Below are 22,492 nucleotides of genomic sequence, written 5' to 3'. Positions count from 1 at the left end.
CCTCCCACCACCCCATCACCTCTTGAAATGAGAGTGTTTCTGTCTCGCCAGATGTTTCCGTGGTGGAAACTGTGCAGAACGAGCCATTGACGCTGCCCGCGCTGTCCTTCTCGAATAGCTGTTTCCTGATTAATTCACAGCACGCACCCGCTCTGTGCCTCCGCTAAACAGAGAACACATCCATATAAACATGTAAAAGAGAGCTTTGAGAATCGACTTTTCTGACAGTCGGCAAATAGTAGCCTGCCATCCCGCAATTGGATGATTGAAGTCGAGTTCCTGTGGTGTAACACGGGCTTGATGCTTCTCATTCGAAATTGCGACGGAAACCTCTGTGGCCATAACTTGGCGAACTAGAAATTTAGTTAGAGCTTACTCACCTAGCAGCAGGAAGGCTAAGGGCAGGGAATAAGGAGAGGTGAATACCCCCGGGGTCTGAGAGTGCATATCTCAAACGCAGATCAGCAGCCAAAGCGAGGGGGACACCGACCAAGGGGTGAAAAAACAGGCTGCCATTTTCCTGATGAGATTTGTTCTCGGGACACTGTCAGAGAACAGTGCCGTCCTGGAAAAGAACACCTGCGTTCATCCTCTTATAGTTGAAAGTCCGGGCTGAGTGCCAGACATGTGCCGGGTACCTGCTGGGCCCTTGGACAAGGTTGGTAGGGCCTCCAGTATCTCGGGGCTGAAATTGGAGTGGGGGAGACAGGATCTAAGCTAAAAACTGATCAGCAAGACCATTCCAGAGGGGGGAAGGACATTGCACAGGGCGATGGGAGAGAGAGGGGACCAGATGAGTCGAGAGAGGGGGTCAGGAAGATCTCTCAGAAGACAGGAAGGAGCCGACCTTGCAGGTATCTGGGGCGGAACACTCCAGCCCAGTGCACAGGTCCCAGGGTGGCCATGAGCTTTGAAGGATCTCAGAGCAGCGACCAGAGTGGGGAGTGGGGGCAGGAGGGGGAATGTGATAGGAGATGGGGTCAGAGATGTCAGCAAGGGCCAGATCACATAGGCCTCACTGGCCACTGAAGGGAGCTGGAATTTATTCTCAGTGTCATGGGAAATTGCTGGGTGGTTTTAAGCAGGGGGATGCCATGAGCTGATACACTTAAAAAAAAAAAAAAAGACTGCTGTGTAGACAATAAAGTGTGTGCGTGTTGGGCGGGAGCACAGTGACAGCACAGAGAGGAAGCAGAGGCCATTAGGAGGCTTTGGTCATTGTCTTGGGGAGACATGGGGGTCCCCGGGGCTGACGGCAGCAGCACATTCAGGGACAAGGGGTCAGATTCAGGAGGGGTTTTGGAAGTCGCCCCTGGGGACTCTGGCAGATGGGATTGGTAAGTGAGAGAACAAGAGGAATCAAGAGGACTCCCAGGTTGGGGCATCTAGTTGAATGGTGGGGCCCATTTTTAAGATGGGCAAAGACCAGGTTTGAAAAAAGTAGATCAAGAATTCTGTTTGGGAAGGGGCATCTGGGTGGCACAGTCGGCTAAGCGTCCGACTCTTGATTTCGGCTCAGGTCATGGTCTCAGGGTCCTGGGATCGAGCCCCGCGCCTGGCTCCATGCTCAGTGGGGAGTCTGCTTGAGATTCTTTCTCTCCTTCTCCCCCTGCCCGTCCCCCTGCTCACATGCTCTCTCTCTCGTCTCTCTCTCTCAAATAAATATTTTTTTAAAGATGCCTGCAGATGGGAGAAGCAGGGAGGGTGGGATTACCAAGGGAACCAGGAAACTCTGGGGGCAACAGAGGTGCTCATTAGCTTGGTTATGGAGATGATACACCATTGTGTATTTATAGGTTAAAACTTACCAAGTTGTACGCTTTAAATACACACGGCTTACTGTATGAAGTTCGGGTTCTATTTCCCGATAAAGCTGTTTTCAAAGAGTTTTGCTCTAAAGGGGAATGGATGGACAGGGCAGTGGCAGGAGGAGGTGTGATGATATTTTAAGCATGAACAAGGGAGCATTCAATGCCTGCGTAGGCGGCACAAGTGTGGGGAGGGGGAGACGGGAAGGCTAAGCCAGGGGTCCTGTCGTGAAGGTTACCGTATGTATGTCATGCCCAGGACTTCGAAATTCATCCCATCGGCCTGAGGTTCTCCACCTTCAATGTGCCAAGGAACCATCCAGAGAACCTGATGTAATACAGCACCACACCACCTCCCCTCGGCCCCCCTCCGATCGCAGCTGAGGTGACACAGTCCCTGGGTCTGGTGACAGGGCACCGCCTCAAGGGCTCCCAGGTCTCTCTGCCTTTTGAAAGCCACCAGCGCCCTCAGCTTGTGTGATGGGGAGTCAGTGCTCCCAGGGGCAACCTTCAGCTGCGGGGAAGGGGGTCAGTGGATAAACACCCCAGCCTCCCGCCTTGGGAGGGGCACTTCTGAGGTGCATTCCGTGGGTTCCTGCAAGTGCCCCAGAGGGATGGAGCCCCATTTGCCTACAGCAGGAACCAGCTCAAAAACTGTTGGGGGCTTTTCTCCTGCCCTGTCTTACTCTCCCTACTCCTTCTTGGGAACAGCTTCCAAATAAGCCACCTGTACTCAACCCTTGCCTCAGGCTCTGCTTTCAGGGCACCCAAAATAGGACACACATGGAATCAGGGGCTCTGCATTTCACGTGCACATCAGGCTTTCCTGATGCAGAGGTCCCAGGAACCATGTATTAAAGAACAGACGGTGAAGAACAAGGAGCATTTCACAAAGGGTAGTGACTGGGCCAGCTTTGCTCTTGTAGAGTGAACTCTGGCAATGTGAAGTTGAGGTTGAAGGAAGCAAGAGGCAGGAAGCAGGCAGACCAATTAGCAGGCTGTCACCAGTGTCCCAGCAGGGAGTAATGGTGCGGAGGCAGCAATCCGGCTCTTTGTGAGTGTCCTTTGATTTAGAGAGTACGGAAGGGTTCACACAAAAATGACACTAGCCTTATTTAACATCCCGGGCGCTATAGTTATTTTTTTAAAGCTCGCATTTCTAGCATCCCCCATGTTTCTCTTTGATCTCCTACTTCCAAACTTTGATACGTTAGCCCGATGCCTCGCAGTTTCATTTTGTTAAATCTTGTCTTTTCAGGATCTTGACATCGGTGCCAAGAATGTGAAGCTTTACGTCAATAAAAACCTCATCTTTGATGGCACGTTAGACAAAGGAGGTGGAGAGGCCCCCGCTGACCGGAGCATCCCGGTGGGCCTCAAACAGGAGCAGGATGAGAGCAGGGGAAGGGCCCTGGGTGCCCCCTCGGGAGAAAGCCGAGAGGCCCGCAAGGTGGCTGGCACAGATGGGGAGCTCTCGCCACCAGCTGGAACAGTAGTGGATGTGAAGGTTTCTTCCCAAGGAACGTTACTTGGCGGAAAGATGAATCCTCCCAACTGCACGAAGGACAGCTTGTCCAAGTTAGATGAAGACGCAAGCTGTTCGGCAGCCCCAGCCTTGACAGGTGGCGTGCTGGGGGCTCCCCCCCTCTGCCCGCCTGTGGAATGCCCTCCCCTTGACCCAGAGCTCTCGCTGGCCCAACAGCTGGAAAACCTCATGGGCAGAAAGGTGTCTGAGCCGCCAGCGAAAACCCCATCATGGTTGCAACCTTCGGCCACCGGGAAGGGCAGGAAGCAGGGAGGCAGGAAGCCGAAACCCCTCTGGCTGAGTCCTGAGAAGCCGCTGGACTGGGAAGGCAGACTTGCATCAGATGCCAGCCCTGACACCGTGGGGGAGGCTCCTAGAGAGGCAGACGTCGGGGATAAAGGCCCCAGGCGTGAGCCAGGGCGGCCAAGCAGCTGGAATGTCATCGCTGGGGAGAGAGCCCAGAAGGTGACCCCCAAAGTCTGTGATGACTTTGACATCTTCAACCAGCCCTCCAACAGGGAGCACCCTGCTAGTGGGAGGAGGGGCCCGAGGAAGGACACCCTCATCAGCAGTCACAGCGACGGCCCGCCGACTGGCAAAGGTAAGCGTGAGGAGCCGTCTGACGTGGGTGCTGTCGTCCCGGCCGAGCGCGAGCTGCTGATTGGCATGATACCATTTGGCTCCGTGGACCCCTGTTTCCTCATCTGCAAAGCAGAGGGGTTCTTCTCAACCAGTGACCCCAAATTCACTGTCTCAGGGGCCATGGAGGTGACAGGCATGAGTGGAATGGGAAGACATTCTGCACATTAAATTCCTCGATATATTTGTCATTGCCACCGAGTTACAGCTCCTTTGCCCATTTTTCTTGCCATGAGGCTTTTCCATTCTAGGCTTTGTTATTCTGCCTCTGATGGAGACATTGGCCTCTAATGACTTCCCTTTATTCTTACCCGTACCATCAGAAAAATAACCAAGCGTGTTGAGATGTAGCACTTGGCACTTGCCTGGGTGGGGGGAGTACTATAAGGAGTGGTGAGGACTGTGGCGCTGGAGAGGGCCAGCCCATCTAAAACGGGCAGCTGCTACTCCCACTCAAAATGCGTTCGGGCATTCAGCAATGCAAGGCCCATGTGCCAGGTCTCCCTTCTCCTTTTATAAAGAGAAACCAGAAGTATAGAATATTCTTCAGTATGGGCAATGGATTGAGATTATTTTTAAACCACTATGTGGGTCAAAAAAAAAAAAAATCTGCTGGGAGGACTCACCTGGTACGTGAACTTTGCAGTAGATTATATCTGAGGAATCTGAAAGGCTGGGTCTCTAACTATTTGCACTCAGATTTGGCTCCTGGGAAGGTGTGCGGCCTCACAGCTAGGCCTCAGACCATCTGAATCCAGCCTGTGCTACTTCCTGGCTGGGACTTACAGAGCTGGGCACATCTACTTTCTGAGCCTCGGCGCCCTCATCTGTAAAATGGGAACAAACCGCCTCTCCCCTCCTCGGTGTTGAGGAATGAATAAGATGATGGCGTCACCTAGTAACTGGAGCCTGGCATGTGGGAAGTGCCCCGCCAGCACCAGATCCTGGGTCCTCTGCATGGCGCTCCGCCCCACCCCGCACCCCGCAGGAGCACGAGCGCTAGAGTCAAGCCGCCTGGGCGTGTATCCTGGTTCCCCACCCCCAAACCACCCCACGGGCAAGTCCCGACACCCCTCCGAGCCTCGTTCCCTCGCCTGTGAAATGACGCCAACCATACCCATCTCCTGGGAGGATAAGATGAGAGTCTGAGTGTGGTGCAGCGTTTGGCACAGTGCCGGCGGCAGGTGTTGGCCGCTGCTGTTCATCATCGTCTCTCCCCCAACCCTGTGGTTCCCCTCCCCCCATCCTGGTGAATCTGTATGAGAAGCCAGTGTGTCTGTTCCCTAGGGAATCGGGTCAGCCTCTGTTCTGTTACCATCTCGTCCAGGCATGTTACTCAAATGATTTCCTTCTCACGCCAGCCCCATTTGACAGACAAAATGTGAGGTTTAAAGAACTTTCCTCAGCTCACACGGCCAGAAGGGGTTAGAGCAGGATCTGAACCCAGGCCGTCCTGCTCCAGCATCCCTGCGTCCAACTACTCACCCTTTGGCAGCCCATTTCCGCAGCTGCCCGACCGGGGAGAGCCAGGCGATCCGGAGCCTCCCTGGTAAACAGACCCACAGAACCTCTGGGAGCTCTGGGGTGATGGTGTTATTCTAACTTGTCCACATTCAGAAGATTTGGTCTCATTTTAATTTCTTTCCAGGCATTTCACTGCTTGGCTTAATGACACATTGAGAACCGAGCCCTGGAGATTTAATGCTTGTTAAGCCAGTCATGCTAAAAAGGAAAGTTGCTTAGAAATTTTAAATTACCCATTACATAGAGCCAAATCCCACAGCCATGCCCTTTAGGAAAGGCACCGGCCGAGCCCTCCAACGATGCTTGTAGAGTGAGTGACTGCCTGAGTTCTTCCCTGGGGCTAGAGTCATGTTGTCACCGAAGGATAGAGCCTGGAAATCCTTTTGTCCACCAGAGCATCTCATTGTAATGTCATCTGCATTTTGGACGCATCTGCATCAGGGGTCCATTGGCTAGAGGTGAATAAAATTGCACCTGCCCAATTTGATCACAGGACCTCCAGAGGCAGGAAGTGTGGCTGCCCATCACCTAAAATTGGAAGGAGGAAGCAGATAGCCAGGGGGCGCCCAGGAGACTTCTGCCTCCTGACTCCACAGGCTGCTGGGCCCTGCCTCTGCAACCTTCCCTCACTCTTCCTCATGAGATCAGCTTTCTCTGCTCTGTGCACAGGGCAGGAGGTGCCCCGAAGCCCAAGAGTGACAGTTGCCCAGCTCTTGCTCCCAAAGTCTCAGGGGAGGCGCTGATTGGCAGACGTGGGTCAGGTGTCCGCCCCTTGTCCAGTCAGCTGCAGCTGGAGGGCTGTTCACCTTGAACACACATGGCTCTGTTGTGTCTCCCCACATTCATTCTCGTTTCCCGTTTTAGGAACAATTAGCATATACCTCACAGTGGTGCCGTTGATTTTTACAAGCCTGAGTTTTGAACTTCATAGTTCCTGTTTACCTCCACCAAGGGGTAGTTTTAAATCTTCAATCCCGGCATCTCATACTGGTACCCCCCCCCGCAACTGTGTCGACTGCAGGTTAAAGCAGCCGCTTTCTCATGTCCATTCCGAGCTGTGGGTAGGAATGTTGACACAGACAAGACAAAGCCCGGGTCGCTGCAGCTCCCCCACTCCCAGGGACTAATGAGAGGTGTGTTCTCCTGCAGACAGAGGGAAACGTAGGCCCTCAGCCTGCTGTCACATCCGAGAGATCCAGGAGAAAGCCTGCACCTCTCCGCCTTCAAAACCCCGAGTATACATCTCGGGGGGAATAAATCAGGAAGCAGGTGCGGAATGAGAGCAGAGTCCTGCCTTTCCTGCCCACCCAGGCCGAGACACACAGGCTGAGTCCCTGACACATGACGTCTGTTCGCTCTCCTCGGCTCACTTGCAGACCAACCCAGGCCGTTCATTTCAGTCAGTGGAAATCAAATCCCAATAAACTGATGTCATGACGATCCATATGGGAAGTTCCTTCTGCCAGATGTTAAGCCTCACGCCGGGAGGAAAGGAACGAACTCCTGGGGTCTTTTTTAATGGCAGATGAGAAGAAGGGGAGGGGAGAGGACAGGTGTACCAGAGCTGACAGGTGGAGGGGGGAGTCCCTCGGCTCCCGGGCCTGAACCCAGGTATTGCGTCGTGGTGATGCCAGCCGTCCATCCCTGGGCCGGCAGAGGTGGACTGAGCATTTCTGTGCACCACGTTCTATGCCAAGCACTGGGACACAGAAGGGAACAGGGCAAAGAAGTCCTCCCCAAGGAGGGAGGGGGCCAAGAAGGGCTGGCATGCGGAGATCTGGGAGAAGAGCATAACTGACAGAGGGCACAGCAGGGCTAGGCAGGAAGAGACTTGTGTCCGTGGAACAGAAACACCGTGGAGCTGATCATTAGGGCAAAGGTGTGAGGTGAGGTTAGAGAAGCCAGAGGAGCCACACCGAGGGCCCGGGGCAGGGAGCAGGGGCATGGCGAGGAGTTAAGATGTTCTTCATGCCCAGCTAATGGAGACAGTATACCAGTTGAAGGAGTTAGTGACAAATTCCCTTTCAGGCACACAGTGGACACGTCTGGACCTTTGGAGGGGTCTTTGGAACTGGAAGGTGGTGGCTAGGGGAGAGAAGCCAGAACTTGACCTAGAAAATTGAGCAGTGCCTGCCTGGCAACCAGGAGCTGGCAGGGTGAGGTCAGAGAGGGAGGGCAGTGTTGAGAAAGGACCGGATGGGGTCGGGCAGAAGCTCGGGGTAGGGCCCCAGTGTGGGGAGGCGGGCAGCAGGAGCAGTGGAGAGCCCAGAAGTGCAAATGCTCCTGAGCTGGCAAAGGAGGGACTGTCTGGTGGAAGAGCTTCACCGGGGATGTCAAGCACGAGGACCGAGAAAAGACTGGGTACTCAGAGTCATTGTGTACTCACAGAAAGTCAGCTCCGTGGAGGGTTGTGGGAAGGGGAGGACTCATATGAAAGCAAGGGATGGAAAGCCACCAGGGGTTTGACTTCAGGCATGGCTGCATCCAGGGGCTCAGATGACGTCATCGGGACTCTCTCCATCTCTTGGCTCTCATTCCCTGTGTTGGCTTCATTGTCAGGCAGGCTCCGCCCACAGTGTAGCCAACTGGCCACCGGCACTGCACACCCACATCCAACATCCTGCCACCAAGGGGCACCAGTCTAAAGAGAGCCCCTCTCTCTCTGTAGTTCCTCTCCCAGCCTGGAAGCACGCTGTCAGCATTTGTCTAATCTGGATGGTCTGACGGTGGGGGGATCCCCAAAGGAAGATCAGGAGAAGGGCAGGTGGGGCTTGGGGGGGGCAAACCAGTAACTCTGCAAAGGGGGCCCCGGTTACAGGGGTTGAGGGAGGGTGGGAATGAGAGGGGCGCAGGGGCTGCAGCCAAGGGAAGGAGAAAATCAGGCGGCAGTTGGAGGAAGCCACGAGATCAGGTCCGGCTTCCTTTTTCTTTCCGATAGGAGAGATTTATATGTGTCTGCAGGCGGAGAGAGGGCAAGGTGCCAGTGGGGAAGGGGTGATGGAGGGTTCTGGAGAGAGAGGATAATTGATGGAGCCAGGCACCCTAGGAGACAGGCAGAAAATGGAGTGCAGGACACAGTCCAATATGAAAGGAGGAAAAACAGAATATCCGTGTCATCAGCTGCTGTTTTTCCAGAATGACACCCTTACGTGGCAGTTAGTGAGGACAGGCCGCTGTGGGCGCACAGGCTGGTGCTTTTCTATTCTATAGGGAGGAGAGTGTGGCCTTCAGAGACCCTCTGAGAGCCAGGCCCACACTGTCCATGTGCCGGGGACACAGGCTTCTCTTCTCCAAGCCAGCCTAGCCACACATAGGAGTACATTCCTTACCTGTATTGTTGGCATTCCTCAAAGCACTTTTTCCTGATTATAAAAATAATACATCTGGGGAACTTAGAAGATCAGGTGACCAAGAGGAAGCTGGAAGTCCTTCCTCCTCACCACCCAGGAAGGAGCATGCTAACACGTTGGTTCACACCGCCCATACCCAGGTTTGCTGCAGCCAAAAGAGTGTAGCTGGCTTTTTTCCCATCTAACATTCATGAGCCTTCCACCTGCCATCAGGCAGTCTTTAAAACCACCGTCAGAGTCACGTGATGTGACAGCCTCAGAGCTGCCCCTCTGGGTGCTGACTCAGGTGTTGCCCCCCCATCCCCCCACCCCCGCCCGTTGTGTGTCTCTGACCTGCAGAACGGCTTCTCACAGGGGTTCTCACACAACGAAAGGTCTGCCCTTGACTTGCATGGGGGGGGGGTCTCCCTCTTAGAAAATCCCAAGTGTATTGAAAACTGCTTCGCTTTTTGCAAAACAACCAGATTCTAGACTTGGGTAACCATAATCGATTTTTTACCGACCTGAGTATTGGTGTGTGATGGGGGCCCCGACTGTCCCCATGCAGGCAAGGGATGAACATCCCGGTCCACCTGTCAAAGGCCCACAGGCCTCCAGGCATTGAGAGAGCCAAGAGCAACCACCCTGATTTCTCGAATGTCCCCCGGAGGGCTACCCCACCTAGCCGAGAGCCCCCGTTGAGACCATCCGTAGAGGTCCCCACTCGCACACATGCCGCTAATGGGGCTCGCCCCTCCCGTGTTCTTGCAGAAGACACCCAGCCCACCAAGACGCCGCCGCGGCCCTGGTGGTGCAGTGAGAAGGAGCACGCGCTGCATGAGTCCTGGGACTCCCTCAGTGCCTTTGACCGCTCCCACCGCGGACGCATCTCCAACATGGAGCTGCAGGGCGACATCCTGGACGAGTTCCTCCAACAGCAGCAGAAGGGCAGCCGCCACAGCGACCAGCTGCCCCCGGGGAAGGAGGAGAAGCCGGAGCCAAGGAGAGGGCCGGAGGACAGCTCCGCAGAGACGGACGACGGGAGCGACTTCGAAATCCCTGTGTTGCCTTATGGACAGCGCCTGGTCATTGACATCAGGTCGACGTGGGGGGACAGGCACTATGTCGGCCTTAACGGAATAGAAATATTCAGTTCAGAGGGGGAGCCGGTGCAGATCGCGAACATTCGCGCGGACCCCCCGGACATCAATGTTTTACCAGCCTACGGGAAAGACCCCCGCGTGGTCACCAACCTCATCGACGGGGTGAACAGGACCCAGGACGACATGCATGTCTGGCTGGCCCCTTTCACACTGGGCAAGCCCCACTCCATCTCCATAGATTTCGTGCACCCTTGCCAAGTTGCCCTGATCCGAATTTGGAACTACAATAAATCTCGAATACATTCCTTCCGTGGCGTGAAGGACATCACCATGCTGTTAGACGCACAGTGCATCTTTAAAGGAGAGATCGCCAAGGCCTCAGGGACCCTGACAGGAGGTAGAGTATGCCTATAAGAATGTTCTGGAAGCCCCTACCTGCTACCCGCTGAGGCTCTGGGGAAAAACTAAAGGCCCTGGCTAGCTAGCCAGTGACAGATGGGTCTCTCCTCTTCCTGGGCCTGGCTCACTCGCTTTTTGCAGCATGCGGGTGCGAGAGCTGACCTCGTTTACACTCCTCCCCCGGGCACCAGCCTTACTCAGCTTCCCTAGCGCCTGAGAGAAGAGGGAATTCTTCTGCGAGTGAGTTATTGAGGGGGCGCTCCCAGGAGAACCTGTGGTGCAAGGAGGGAGACAGGATAGGAATGGGGAGACTCCAGGCAAGGATAGCAGTTGGGGGAGGCCGAGTCTCAGCCTGATACGCAAGGGGTCTGGAGTAGAAATTGCAGGATCCGTCCTGCCTCAAGGCAGAACAGCAGGGCTCCCCAGGTTGGGGGTGTAACTCCCACGCCCTTCCAGGCAAGCCTCCAGCCCCCCAAAAGGGATCAGCAGGCCCCTGGGTGAGGCCCCAACAGCATCTGCTAAGGTACCTCCCCCACACCTAAGAAGCATCTCATTTCCTGACGGATCCCAATGACTGTCATTAGGTTAGATCCCTTCATTAGGTCTAAGTGGTTCCTGGGGCATGTGAATTTCATTTGCAAATGTGTGAGTAATCACAAGGAAGGCTTCCTAACACACATCAGAAGCTGTCGGTGGGTGGGGATTTTATAGCACAGAGGTGGATGGGTCTGGGTTCCTGCTCTCCACGCCGTGGGGATTTGGAGCCAGCTGACACTTCCTGTCTCCGTGGTACCCCACCCAGCCCCAGAGCACTTTGGAGACACCATCTTATTCACGACTGACGAGGACATTTTGGAGGCCATATTCTGCTCGGATGAGACCTTTGACGTGGACGCGGAGAGCCCCTACGCCCTGCAGAACGAGGAGACGCCAAGGAGGCCAAGCACCGCCGGCAGCGATGGGGAGGACAGGCCCTACACCCAGGCCGGCCCCTGGGCTGAGGACCGGGTAGGACTGGTGGGCAGGGGAGCCCCCTGGAGAGATTTCTCCTGGCTCCGAGTGGAGCAGGAGGAATGAAGATGGATAGCCCTTAAGCTGTTGGTGCTACTGTGTTGACATTTCCCATTTTTCTACTTCATTTTTGGGTCCTCTATGTCATATTTCATTCTCTAATTATGTTTTATTTTTTTATTTTTTTTTAAAGCAAAGTGAAGAAAGTATTCAAATTTTAATCAAAGCTAGGAGAAATCAGTTCTGCGTCGTCTCTGTAATTTAGAGGTTGGCAATCTCAGGGGAGTTTTTGCTTTGGGTTGTGTTTTGATCACTCACTGTTGTTTTTGATGGAAAGGACTAGAAATGCTTTTAATAGGCAGGCTGAGAATTAAAGTAATGATCATCTCAGCCATCCGTTTCCTGCACACGTGTGGCAATCCACCAGCACCGTGTTACCATGTGACCCACCCTTGCAGGTAGAGATCATCAGTATCCCCACGTAGGAAACCAAGGCTCAAACAGGTTAAGTGACTTGCCCAAGGACACACAGCAGTAGAGTAACCAGGCTAGAACTTGCATGCATGACTCCAAGATCTGTGTTTTTAACTTGATAAAGCAATTTCTTTAAGAAATGAAAGACCACCCTCGAGGGAAGGGCCGGTCCAAGTGAAGGACCAGGAATTGGGAGACCCAGGGCCCCCAGGGTTCTTGAGGCCCTAAGGAGAAAGAGAAGCTGGCTACAGAGGATGGAGGAGGGGAGTGGGGATAGCTGGAAACCAAAGGACAGGAGGCGGGGCCCAGCAAGGTCATAGGGCTATGGTGTGCAGATCCCACGGTGTTCACTGGGGGGTAAAAAACCCACAGGGGCCAGGCACAGTGTCATGCAAGACTGAGGGAGTGCAGAGCCCCCTGCTTCTCAGGACAGATAGGAGTTGGTAGTTCATCTTGATATTCTCCTGATTTTTCTCGAGAGAAGCCAGAAATCTGGGTCCTTATGGAAAACGTCCCAATTAAAAACTGTTGGCAACCAAGTGGAAATGCTTTCAAACCTTCTGTGAGTCACAGCATGTCTGTGGTCTGGATCTGATCCCTGGGTCTCCAGTCGGAAGCTGACCTTGAAGCCTTTTATGTGCCCAGCACTTTCCAAATGCCTCTAAGGCTCTCTGATCATATCTAGCCTGTGAAGGACAGAGAGGAATCCTTCTCTCCATCTCCGAGACAAGGAACCCGAGTTCTGGGAGGCCAGTGGCTCACCCCTACAAAGTGACAGGGCTGGAGCTGCACCCCACCTGTCTGGGTATCCAGGTCAGCGCACCCACCAGGGAGCGTCCCAGGAGGCTCCGGGAGGGCAGGGAGCCAGGGAAGGCAAGAGAAGGCACATGGGTGTCAGGGCAGCGGCCTTCCCTGGTGACCCGAGGCTGCTCGGCATCATGAATACCCCTGGCAGGCCACCTTCCTCACTCTCCACCCACAGCCAGGCAAGAAAGGGCCTCAGGAGGCTGTGTCTAGGGGCTGGGCCGAGGGCACCGTTGTTCCTGGGACTGAAACACCATCCCCACCGAAACTGTCATGTCCGGGCAACCAGCTTCCCTTCCTTTTGCATCTTAGCTTCCTTGTCTGCAATGTCGTAAAGGCCCTTTTGCCCTAACTTACAGTGTAGACGTCTACAGAGCAAAATGTATATACAGTGGGGTGCGGTTGCCCACTCCAACCACCTCTAGACCAGGGCTGCTTTATCCCAGCCTCCCATGCCAATCACCTGACGAGCTTTAAAAATGCAGGTGCCCAGGCCTTGGGTTGAGAGCCACTCTCTGCAGTTGAATTTTCCGCCCTCCGTCCCTCCATCCCTCCCTCCTGACCCTTCTCCCTCCCTCCTTCCTCCAGCTCCTTAGGTAAACATCTGTTGGGTCCTTCCCTGTTCCATAAAATCCTGATCACCTTAGCTGGTGGTGTCCAGCTCCTCCCCTACCAGTAAGAGCTGCTGGCAGGGACGCAGACACACAAGTGTTTCTGGGTCTGGCCATGTTACAAGTGACAGAGCTTCCATAGTGGCAGAAAATGCACAAAAAGACACGAGGGGTTCCCTGGGGCTCGGGGTGCATATAGCATCTGGGAGAATGGCCAGCCAGCTGTGCGGGTATCACTAAAATCACCTCCTTTCCCTCTGCTTCTCCCCCAACCCGTGCACAGGTCCCGGGGCGAGAGCTGCCATCCAGTCCCCCTGCCCCCGAAGTAACTACACCAGAGCCGGGCATCTACCACGGGATCTGTGAGTATCCTGTCTTGGGACAGTGTCTGGTAGCAGGAGAACTATCGGGCCAGGGGGAGTCATGGCCACCAGGGGCAGAGATTCCTTGGACAGTCGGGCAGGTTGTACCTTGCACACAGATGCCACACTACGGGACGAGTGGGGGCTGACACAACCTGGCCTGGGCTCACTGGCCCCAGCAGGTCCGCCATCACTTGGGAGGAGGGATACCTCCCTGCAGTAGGCTTTTCCAGAAGGACACTTTCATGTTTGGTATGCAGACACCTTATGTGTTAGTTGTGCCGTGACCTGGGCAGCTGTAGTTAGAGCCCAGAAAGCAGAGGACAAGCAGACATAAGAGAATAAACCCAAGGCATCTGCCAGTCCCGTGATTTGGGCTGCCCTTCAAACACAGACGCGTGCGCAAAGAAAACATGCCTCTTCCCTGTTCCAGGTGGGGCGGAGGCGGCAGGAATCCTAGCCCGGGGTGCTGGGTCTTCTGAGAAGACAGAAATCTGGGTATTTATGTGAAATCTCCAATTTTTTAAGTGTTGGTGACTAATTTTATAATATTTTAAAACACCATATGAGCCAAACAAAACACATGTATGTTCAGCCAGCCGGCTGCCAGTTTGTGGCCTCTGAGCAGATCCCATCTGGGCTTCACTGAGTCTGTTCCCTCTTCTTTTCCCGGCTGACCCTTCCAGCCAGGTCCTCCCTCACTCTGTGCACCGCCCGCCAGCACCTGCCCTGCGTCCTGGGGCATCTTCAGGCTTGAGGTCCTGGCTGACTGATCGCCCTCCCCTTCCCTGTTAAGGAGGCTGTCAGCCAGCTGTTCGCAGTCACAGCAGCTAGAGTTCCCCAGGGCGTGCTCTTGAGGGAGGGCAGCAAGGGGGAGGGTCAGAGGGAGGAATTGGGCCTCGTTCGGTCACCTCAAGGCCTCTGGAGCTGCAAAGGCCCGGGGAGAGGTCCTGAGTTGAGTGAGGGGCCCAGGCGCTTATATGCCTGTATCTACCCATTTCAGGATGTGGGCTGCCCTTAGAGAGGGGCAGGGCCAAGGGCAGTGCACGTGGGTGGACTCAGCTGTGAGACGTCAGCCCTTAGCACTCCCCTCCACTGAAAGAATGAGTCCTTCGGTCCCAGGGACGGGAGTGGGACCTGGGCAGCGCCCCACAGCATCCTCCGCACCCCCTTCTTGAGGCCCTGCTGTCACCCCCGTCCTCCCCGGGAAGCCTGCCCATGTGCCCAGCAAGAACCATCTCTCCCCACCTCACTGCACAAAGACAAATCCCCTCTTAGAAGAGGGGAAGATGCCTTGCTTTGAATCCTCACAGCTCCTTACATTCCAGAACACTCTCTCAGTTTCTCTCAATTACTCGGAGACAACAGAGAATTTCTGGAACCAGCCTAGTACAGACGAGAACCTGGTTTGGGGCTTGGTTTTGTCTCCCCTGCGGGCACCAAGTGGAGGCTTCCCCTGCCTTATCTCCCCAACACTCAGTTCTTATCCGGTCCATACAGCCGGATCCAGGGGTGCAAATGACGTCATCAAGCCTTGGTGTCTCCCTCCCGCCCTCTGCCCTGTCACTCTCTCTTGCCTTCTGCCCTGTCACTCTCTCTTGCCTTTTCTCCCGTTGGTACCCGGTACATGCGAGAGCTTCTGTTCCCATTGAGGCCAACAGTCAGCCCAGAATCAGGCCTCCCCTACCTGGCTTGGGTCACGTGCCCATCCACAAACCAGTCACCATGGCTCACCGTGGCGGGGAGGGCAGGAGTGTGAGATACTAAGCACGGATTGGCCAGGCCTGGGTCAGAGCCCATCCCTGGAGCCCCAGGCGAGGGGTCAACCACCCAGTCGTGCTCTGGCGGAGGTCAGAGTGCCACAGCCAGGAAAGGAAGGAAGGTTGGCCTCGAAGCAGCCACTGTCCCCTTCATCTGATGATTTCCCCAAAGATGCTGTCTGTAAATGTCCTTCCTGCTGAACCGGCTTCTGACCTTTCTCAGAAATGTATTCCAGTACCTTCGGGAGTGTTGCCCAGAGCAGGGCTCAGAGCCCTTTTTGCTGTAGGGAACATGCGATGTCTGCTTCTCTACTCGGTAGGAAGAAGAACGTCCTGACCAAGCATCCTCTGCACTTTTGGAGGCGTGTGATTTCTGAATCGCTCTCCTCTGAACCTTTTTGTTCTCCCCCCACTGTCTCTAAAATCCTAAACCCACTTCACCATCCTGTGCAAATGGAGAGCGCTTTGATAACGTGACCCGGGGGGATGCGCCGGGGTTGGTAAATATGGCCAATCCTATTAATGTTTTGAAAGGGGATATATGACTTGCTAATTTGCAGATGACACTAATTTTGGGCGTTTTGCAAATATCAGCAGTGATGAATAGGAAAGTAGCTGAGAGAGTTGAAACGTGGGAGAGAAATAACAAAATTAATTTCCATTTATATAAATACTAATTGATACACCAGAGGAAAATGAACATGGAACGTGAATATTAGCTCAAACAGGAGAGCAGGCACTTCTGGAGCAAGCCCAAATTAGATGTCCTTGCAGCTCTGCGTGCCAGGCCAGCAAAGGGGCGGCTGGGGAGAGGCTGGGGGGCCGCCGGGGGGCTGCCTCCTGTTTTCCCTGGGGGAGGTGGCATTTCTCCTTCACAGTGATCCCCTCATCCAGATCCACTCCCTCCCCATCACCATGCACTCTGCCCCTCAGGGTCAGTACCCACAGCCACTCTGTCGCTTGGGTCAACAACGTCATCTCTTTCCCTCACTTCTGCACGAGCCGCTGAGCATCCTGACTGTGCCGTCTCCAAAACAGATCCTGAGTCTGTCTGCTTCTCCCCGTTTCCAGGAGGACCACCCCTTGTCCAGCGCAGTTGGTATCACAACAGCCTGCTCTCCCTGGAGAGCCCAATCCCCAACCCGAGTACACTTACTAAGATGCAGAGGGGATCAAGTTAGCCCCCTGCTTCAAAGTCTAACCCTCCAGTGGCACCCCACCGCAGAGAGAAGAAAATCCAGACTTCATGGCCTGATCTAGACCCTGCCCAATGCTTCATACCTCATTTCCCGCCACTACTCCCCTTGATGACTTGGTTCTAACCACAGGTCAGATTTTTTCCCATTCCAGAGCCTGTGCCCTTGCTGTCCTCTCAGCCTGGAATGTTCTTCCAGGAATGTTGAGGAATGGCGGCCTCCTACGCATCACTCGGGTCTCAGCTCCCTGAGTTCCCTCCCTGACCCCGGCTACTCCACTCAGTCACTCCTTACCCACGCCTTCTTGTTGTCATGGCATTCGTTGTTCTATGGAACTATCCTATCTGTCTGTCTGTTATGGGCTGATTGTCTTCACTCTAATGGAAGCTTCCCCAGAGATTTTGCAATGTGTTGACCTCTGATTTGTTTACCATTAACTATGAATTTGGGGAAACTCGGTGATTTTACTTTAATTCATTTACCTGTGTTTACTGAATACCTACTTTTCAATCCATCATTTATTTAAAAGGGAAAAAAAACTTTTATTGACCATCTGTTTTCCAGATACCATTCTAGGCTCTGGGGATCCAACAGTGCACAGAGTCAACAGAGCTCCCCCCCTCAAGGGGCTTCCAACTTAGTGGGAAAGACGAGAAAACACACAAGCAAAGGAATGGGAAATATGTTGTTGGGTAGTGACAAGTGCTGTGATGAAAAATAAAGCGGGGAAGCAGCGGAGGGGGGGTGCCATTTGAGCGCGAATGGTCAGGGAAGGCCTCTCTGAGGAGATGACATTTGAACAGAGACTCGGGGTGAAAAGGAGTGTATCGATCAGCTTTTGCCGCAAACCAAACCAACCCAGACCTGAGTGGCTTTAGCACAACCACTGTTTAACATGATCAGCTCATAATCACTGGCTTGACTGGGCCTCTCCTGGGTCTGCTCACGGGTCCAGTCAGCTGGCAGATGGGCTGGCGGCTGAATGACCTTGGATGTCTCCTCTCCCACGTCCAGCAGTTGGGAGGCTGTTGGCCGGAGTGACAGGGAGACTGGGTGCGCCCGGCTCCTTCACACAGCAGGACTCCCAAGTGCGCTTTCCATCCTCTGCGCGCACCAGCTCTGCGTCTCTCCCATTGGCCGAAGCACATCACGTGGCCCAGACCCCGGGAGTGGAGAAATGGACCCCCCGCTTCTGGATGGTAGAAGCTGCAAAGTCACGTTGCAAAGAATGTGTGGCCATTTTGCATGCCGTTGGTGCCATGAGAAGCTAGGATGTGCCCAGTACCATGCTGGCCACATGTCTTTTCCACCTGCCCCCAGGATGCTCTCCGTGATGCTTCAGCACCATGGAGAGCAGAAGGACCTGTGGCTGAGTTACCAAACCTATGTTGGAAATGACAGGTGTGTAGGAGAGGAAGCCGAGCTCCAGGGAGACTGGGTGGCTTGGCCTCATTGGGCTTCTGCCTCCACACCTGAGCTCAACTAGGTGGGACCACATGACATCCTGAAAGTTGCAAAGGGTGTGAATCTTCTGAACACAGCCCCCCCAAAGGGTGCTAAAAGAGGCTCCAGATTCTTCCAGGGTAGAGAGCTCACTGGCCTTGGTTATGCTCTAATGGGAGACCAGTAAGGAAAGAGAAGTTCTAGCCAGATATCTGATAGGACCTGACCAAGGGCTTCATTCAGTTTGAGCTCTCTGGGCAAATGGATGATTCGCCTGGGCCATATTGCCCCAGCACCACAGAGGGTCACTTCCAGATGGTCTCCCATGGAGCAGGAGTGAGGCAGGGGCAGAAACATGGGGGTATCAGTAAAACACTTGCTTACCCTGGATCCCGGGAAGTCTCGCGATAGTGCCCAATTTGTATAAAATGTCCATTTCTTATGTGTTGTACTGACGTAGCTGCTTGCATGCAGTTACTTATTTAAACATTCCATCTGGACCGCGCTCCTGCTACATGTCAGGCACTGTGCCAGGCTTTGGGGACACAGAGGTCTAGCAGATTGGTTGGGGTTTCTGCTCTCAGGGAGCTCACCTCTGGCAGGGCAGACAGCTATGTACCAAATGGTCACAAGATCACAGCGGTGACCAGGGCATGGAAGTGAAGTTCACGGTGACACGGCAGGCTGTAGATAGAGGTTTGATGCGCTCAGAGAAGTTGGAAGGGCTTCCCTAGGGAAGTGAGTTGGGATCTGAAGGGTGAGCACGACGAGGCCATGTGAGTTCCAGAGGGAACAGCATGGGCAAAGGCCCTGTGCCAGGAGAGAGGGATGGAAATAAGAATGACTGAAAGACTGGGCAGAGCCATGCTCCCTGGTATAAGATAAGGTATAAGATGAGGTTAGACAAGTAGGTAGAAGCCAGACGGACAAGGCCTGTTGTTGGTCAAGCAGCATGGGAAGCCACGCCAGGGTGTTCAGCATGGGCCGGGGTGGGCGGGCAACATGGTGGATACAGGAGAAAGGATCCAGGGCTGTGTGTGGGTTTTAAAGATTTTATTTATTTATCTGAAAGAGAAGGAGTGAGAGACAGAGAAAGAGAATGAGCAGGGGGAGTGGGAGAGGGAGAAGCAGACTCCCCACTGAGCAGGGAGCCTGACATGGGACTTGATCCTAGGACCCTGCGATCATGACCTGAGCCGAAGGCAGACACTTAATCGACTGAGCCACCCAGGTGCCCCCCATGTGCAGGTTTAAACAATACTGGTCCATTCATCCTGCAGACATTTCTAGAACATCAGCAGTGTCCCAGGCCCGAGGGTCACTAAAAGAAGAGGTAGAGAGCCTGCTCCGAAGACGCTTTCATCTGAGTCTGGGTTTTCAAGTTGGTAGAGGCTCAAGGTCGCTCCTTTTCCCATCTCCGTCTTGGGCCCTCCTCCGGAACCTCTGGTGTTCATGGGCCACTCTTCCTCCTGTTACAGGCCTCCAGCTGAATTTCACCGCCTCCTGGGGGGACCCGCACTACCTGGGGCTCACGGGCCTGGAAGTGGTGGGCAAGGACGGCCAGGCACTGCCCATCAGCCTGCACCAGATCTCTGCCTCCCCCAGAGACCTAAATGATCTCCCTGAGTACACCGATGACTCCCGGACCCTGGACAAGTAAGTGCGAGAAGCCGCCTGCACGGATTCCCAGAGCCATCCCCTCCCACCACGAGCAATGGAACACGTTCAGCCCGAGAGGCGGGGTCACTCAGGCTCAGGTGCAGAGCGGGGGCTCAGGGACCTGCTCTTCATCTTTGACTCCAGATTCAAACATCAAGTCGTGTTCCCTGTTCCACCTTCCCCAACCACCCCATGGGGTCTGTGGTCTTCCCATTTTAGACTCAAGGGAAACCAAGGCTTGGGAAAGGGAGATGACCCCCTTCCAGGGCCACAGGGCCGGAAGCAGTGGGCAGGGTTCTCCTGCTCCCAGACACAGTCGTGCTTTGTGTGATCTCCAGCACATTCAGCATGGGGCCCGGAACGCCGGCGAGAGCTTGGCAGTCCTTCGCTGTGCCGTCTCTGCCTCCGAACACAAGGAACCCAAAGCTTGCCATTGCTCGTGGTGGGAGGGGATGGCTCCGGAAGTCCAAGTCTCTGCGGGTCTCTGCGGGCGCTTTCCTCTCCGCTTTTGCCTGATTTCACCAGCCCAGACTGGGGCCAGTCAAGAAGAGGGCAAGCCTGGGATAATAGCATCAGTCCACACTCCCGTCACCACAGACGGGTGCTGGCCCCCTGCTCAGGACAGCTGCCGGGCCTGGGCTCTGCCTGGAGGGCTCTGCTGGAGGGGTCAGAGGGATGAGAGTTCCAATCCTGGCTCTGCCCCTTACCAGCTAGTAAGTCTCTTAATCTCTCCAATTACAATAGGAATGATAAAATTATAGCAGCTATTCCTGGAGCCCCAAATAAATGCCAGACGCTGGGGCTCCACTAAGCAGGTTACAGATACTCATCCATTTACGCCTCAAATGGTCCTAAGAGGCCCCCACTTTACAAATGAAACTGAGCTACAGAAAGATTAGAAACTGGCCAGAAGTCACCCAGACTAAGAGTTATCTGAACGGAGATCCATGGGAGACCAACAGCCATGCACCTAACCACTGACCTCCACTGTCTCCCCCTGCCTCACTTGCCTTTTCAGTAGAAGGGGGACAATAAATCCCCTGGCTGGAGGGCGGGGAGGGGCTCACCACACCACATCTGCACCCCCTGCCCGGCCCAGAGCACCTGCGGTCAATGGTAGACTCCTCCCTGCTTTCCCATCAGGGGCCCCTTAACCGTGGCCCTCACGCCTTCTGTCCGTGTCTGCTCATGAACCACTCAGCACTCCGCATCTTGGCACATCACGCACATACTTAGGCTTGGAGTCTGTGGACCCAGCTCCCACTGCAAAAGTGATCAGCAACGGCCAGCCCTACTTCTTCATCCACACCCACCCACTTACCAAACCCCTCTGCCCGGATTACGTGATCACAGCAACTCCCAGGCCTGACAGCACTCCATCTCTGAACATTTCTATATGTACCTCTAAACAGTAAGGACTTTAAAAAGAACTTTAAAAAGAACAGTAAGGACTTAAAAAAGAATCTCAGTACTATTGTTACACCCCAAAAAATTAACGGTGATTCCCTAGATTAGTAGACATCCAGCATGTTCCTATTTCCCTGAAAGTCTTCTCACCTTCGTTTTTTAAGTTTGTTTCTTGAATTGAGATCCAGATAAAGTCCATACGTTGTGATTTGTTAGTTTGAGGTCCACATAAGGTCCATATGTTGTGATTCTTTGATATGTCTCTTAAGCTTCTTATAATCTCTAGATTCCCTTCCATCCTTTTTCATTTTTTTCTTAACAAATGATCTGTTGAAGAAAGGCTTGTTTGCTGTATAGAGTCGCATCTCCATGGTATTGTTTAACCTGTTCCTCAGGCCCCCGTATGTCTTGTAAATTGTTCATTGCGTCTAGATGCCTGATCACACTGAGGCTGGACATGACCTGGGGGTGTGGATGTCACCGTGAATTCCCTTCAGGACATATAGAGTGTCTGGTGGTGAAGCTTTTTGTGACGTTGGCCATCAGTGCTTGGTGGCCAGAGCTGCTTGCTTGCAAGATGGTGATGCACTGATCCTATCATTCTTTTTTTCATCAATAAAGAGAAATTTTTCTTCAATTATTTGGTAACTCTGTGATACAATGCAAATAGGAAAGGCAGTCTGAATGCTTGGTTCTTTTCATTTATTTTTCAGTTTGGAAAATAAAAAATTGTTTCTCTAACGTTAAAACGTTTGTGTTTGACTATCCTAAATCATGGTTTCAAACAGACTCTTTGGAGGGTTTCAATATATTGCAGTTTTTATCTTATTGATGCTCTTAGATACTGACAGCCTCTGGATCCTTTTTTAAAATGGTAGTCTGGGACAGCTTTCCTGTTTTCTGATGTCACAAGATATTCCAGGCTTCCCTTGTGTATTTCTTGTCGCAGATGTGGAATCAGCCATTTTTCCCAAGAAGCCTTGGTTCCTTCTAGTGGGAGATGGTATTTAGAGACCATAATCTAGCCACTAGAGATGCTCATTTCTACTGGGTTGGTCACAGTTTCTAGGATTTTCTGTGGACAGAGCTGGGAAATATCATGTAGATATTCTTAAGGGTGTCCGTGGGGACATCCCTTCACCATCAACTATAAACTCTTCAACAACTCTCCCTACTTTCAGAATTGGGTAGCAGTTTTCTATGGAGGCAGCCCCATGTCTAGGACACAGAAGTAATTGCTTTTGGAAGGAAATGGAAGGTTCTGTAGTCAACCTAATTCCACAAACACCTCCGTTTTAAATTGCTGAATTTCCTCAGTTTTAAGATGCCAGCAATTGTAAGACACACCATCCATCAATTTAATAACAGCCTTTTAGAGAAAAAAAGAAACATTACCTCCTTGGATGAACACTTAGATTGTAAGATTTATTCCAAATCC

At 53.4% G+C, this 22,492-nt stretch overlaps 1 protein-coding gene across 5 annotated transcripts in view; it reads left to right on the top strand.

The window, feature by feature from the left end:
* Nucleotides 1-22,492, top strand: part of KATNIP (katanin interacting protein) — a 183,972-nt gene that overhangs the window by 147,747 nt on the left and 13,733 nt on the right. For all 5 annotated transcript variants that reach the window (XM_034670220.1, XM_034670219.1, XM_034670216.1 and 2 more), the window contains 5 exons: nucleotides 3,067-3,934; nucleotides 9,597-10,325; nucleotides 11,130-11,335; nucleotides 13,511-13,589; nucleotides 19,467-19,644. In XM_034670220.1, the coding sequence (XP_034526111.1) occupies nucleotides 3,067-3,934; nucleotides 9,597-10,325; nucleotides 11,130-11,335; nucleotides 13,511-13,589; nucleotides 19,467-19,644 (2,060 nt within the window). The remainder of the gene's footprint in view (nucleotides 1-3,066; nucleotides 3,935-9,596; nucleotides 10,326-11,129; nucleotides 11,336-13,510; nucleotides 13,590-19,466; nucleotides 19,645-22,492) is intronic.

Source organism: Ailuropoda melanoleuca, chromosome 10, assembly GCF_002007445.2.
Source record: "Ailuropoda melanoleuca isolate Jingjing chromosome 10, ASM200744v2, whole genome shotgun sequence".
NCBI classification, from domain to species: Eukaryota; Metazoa; Chordata; class Mammalia; order Carnivora; family Ursidae; genus Ailuropoda; species Ailuropoda melanoleuca.
The sequence above is the reverse complement of the archived record's forward strand: the minus strand, read 5'-3'. Positions and strand labels throughout refer to the sequence as shown.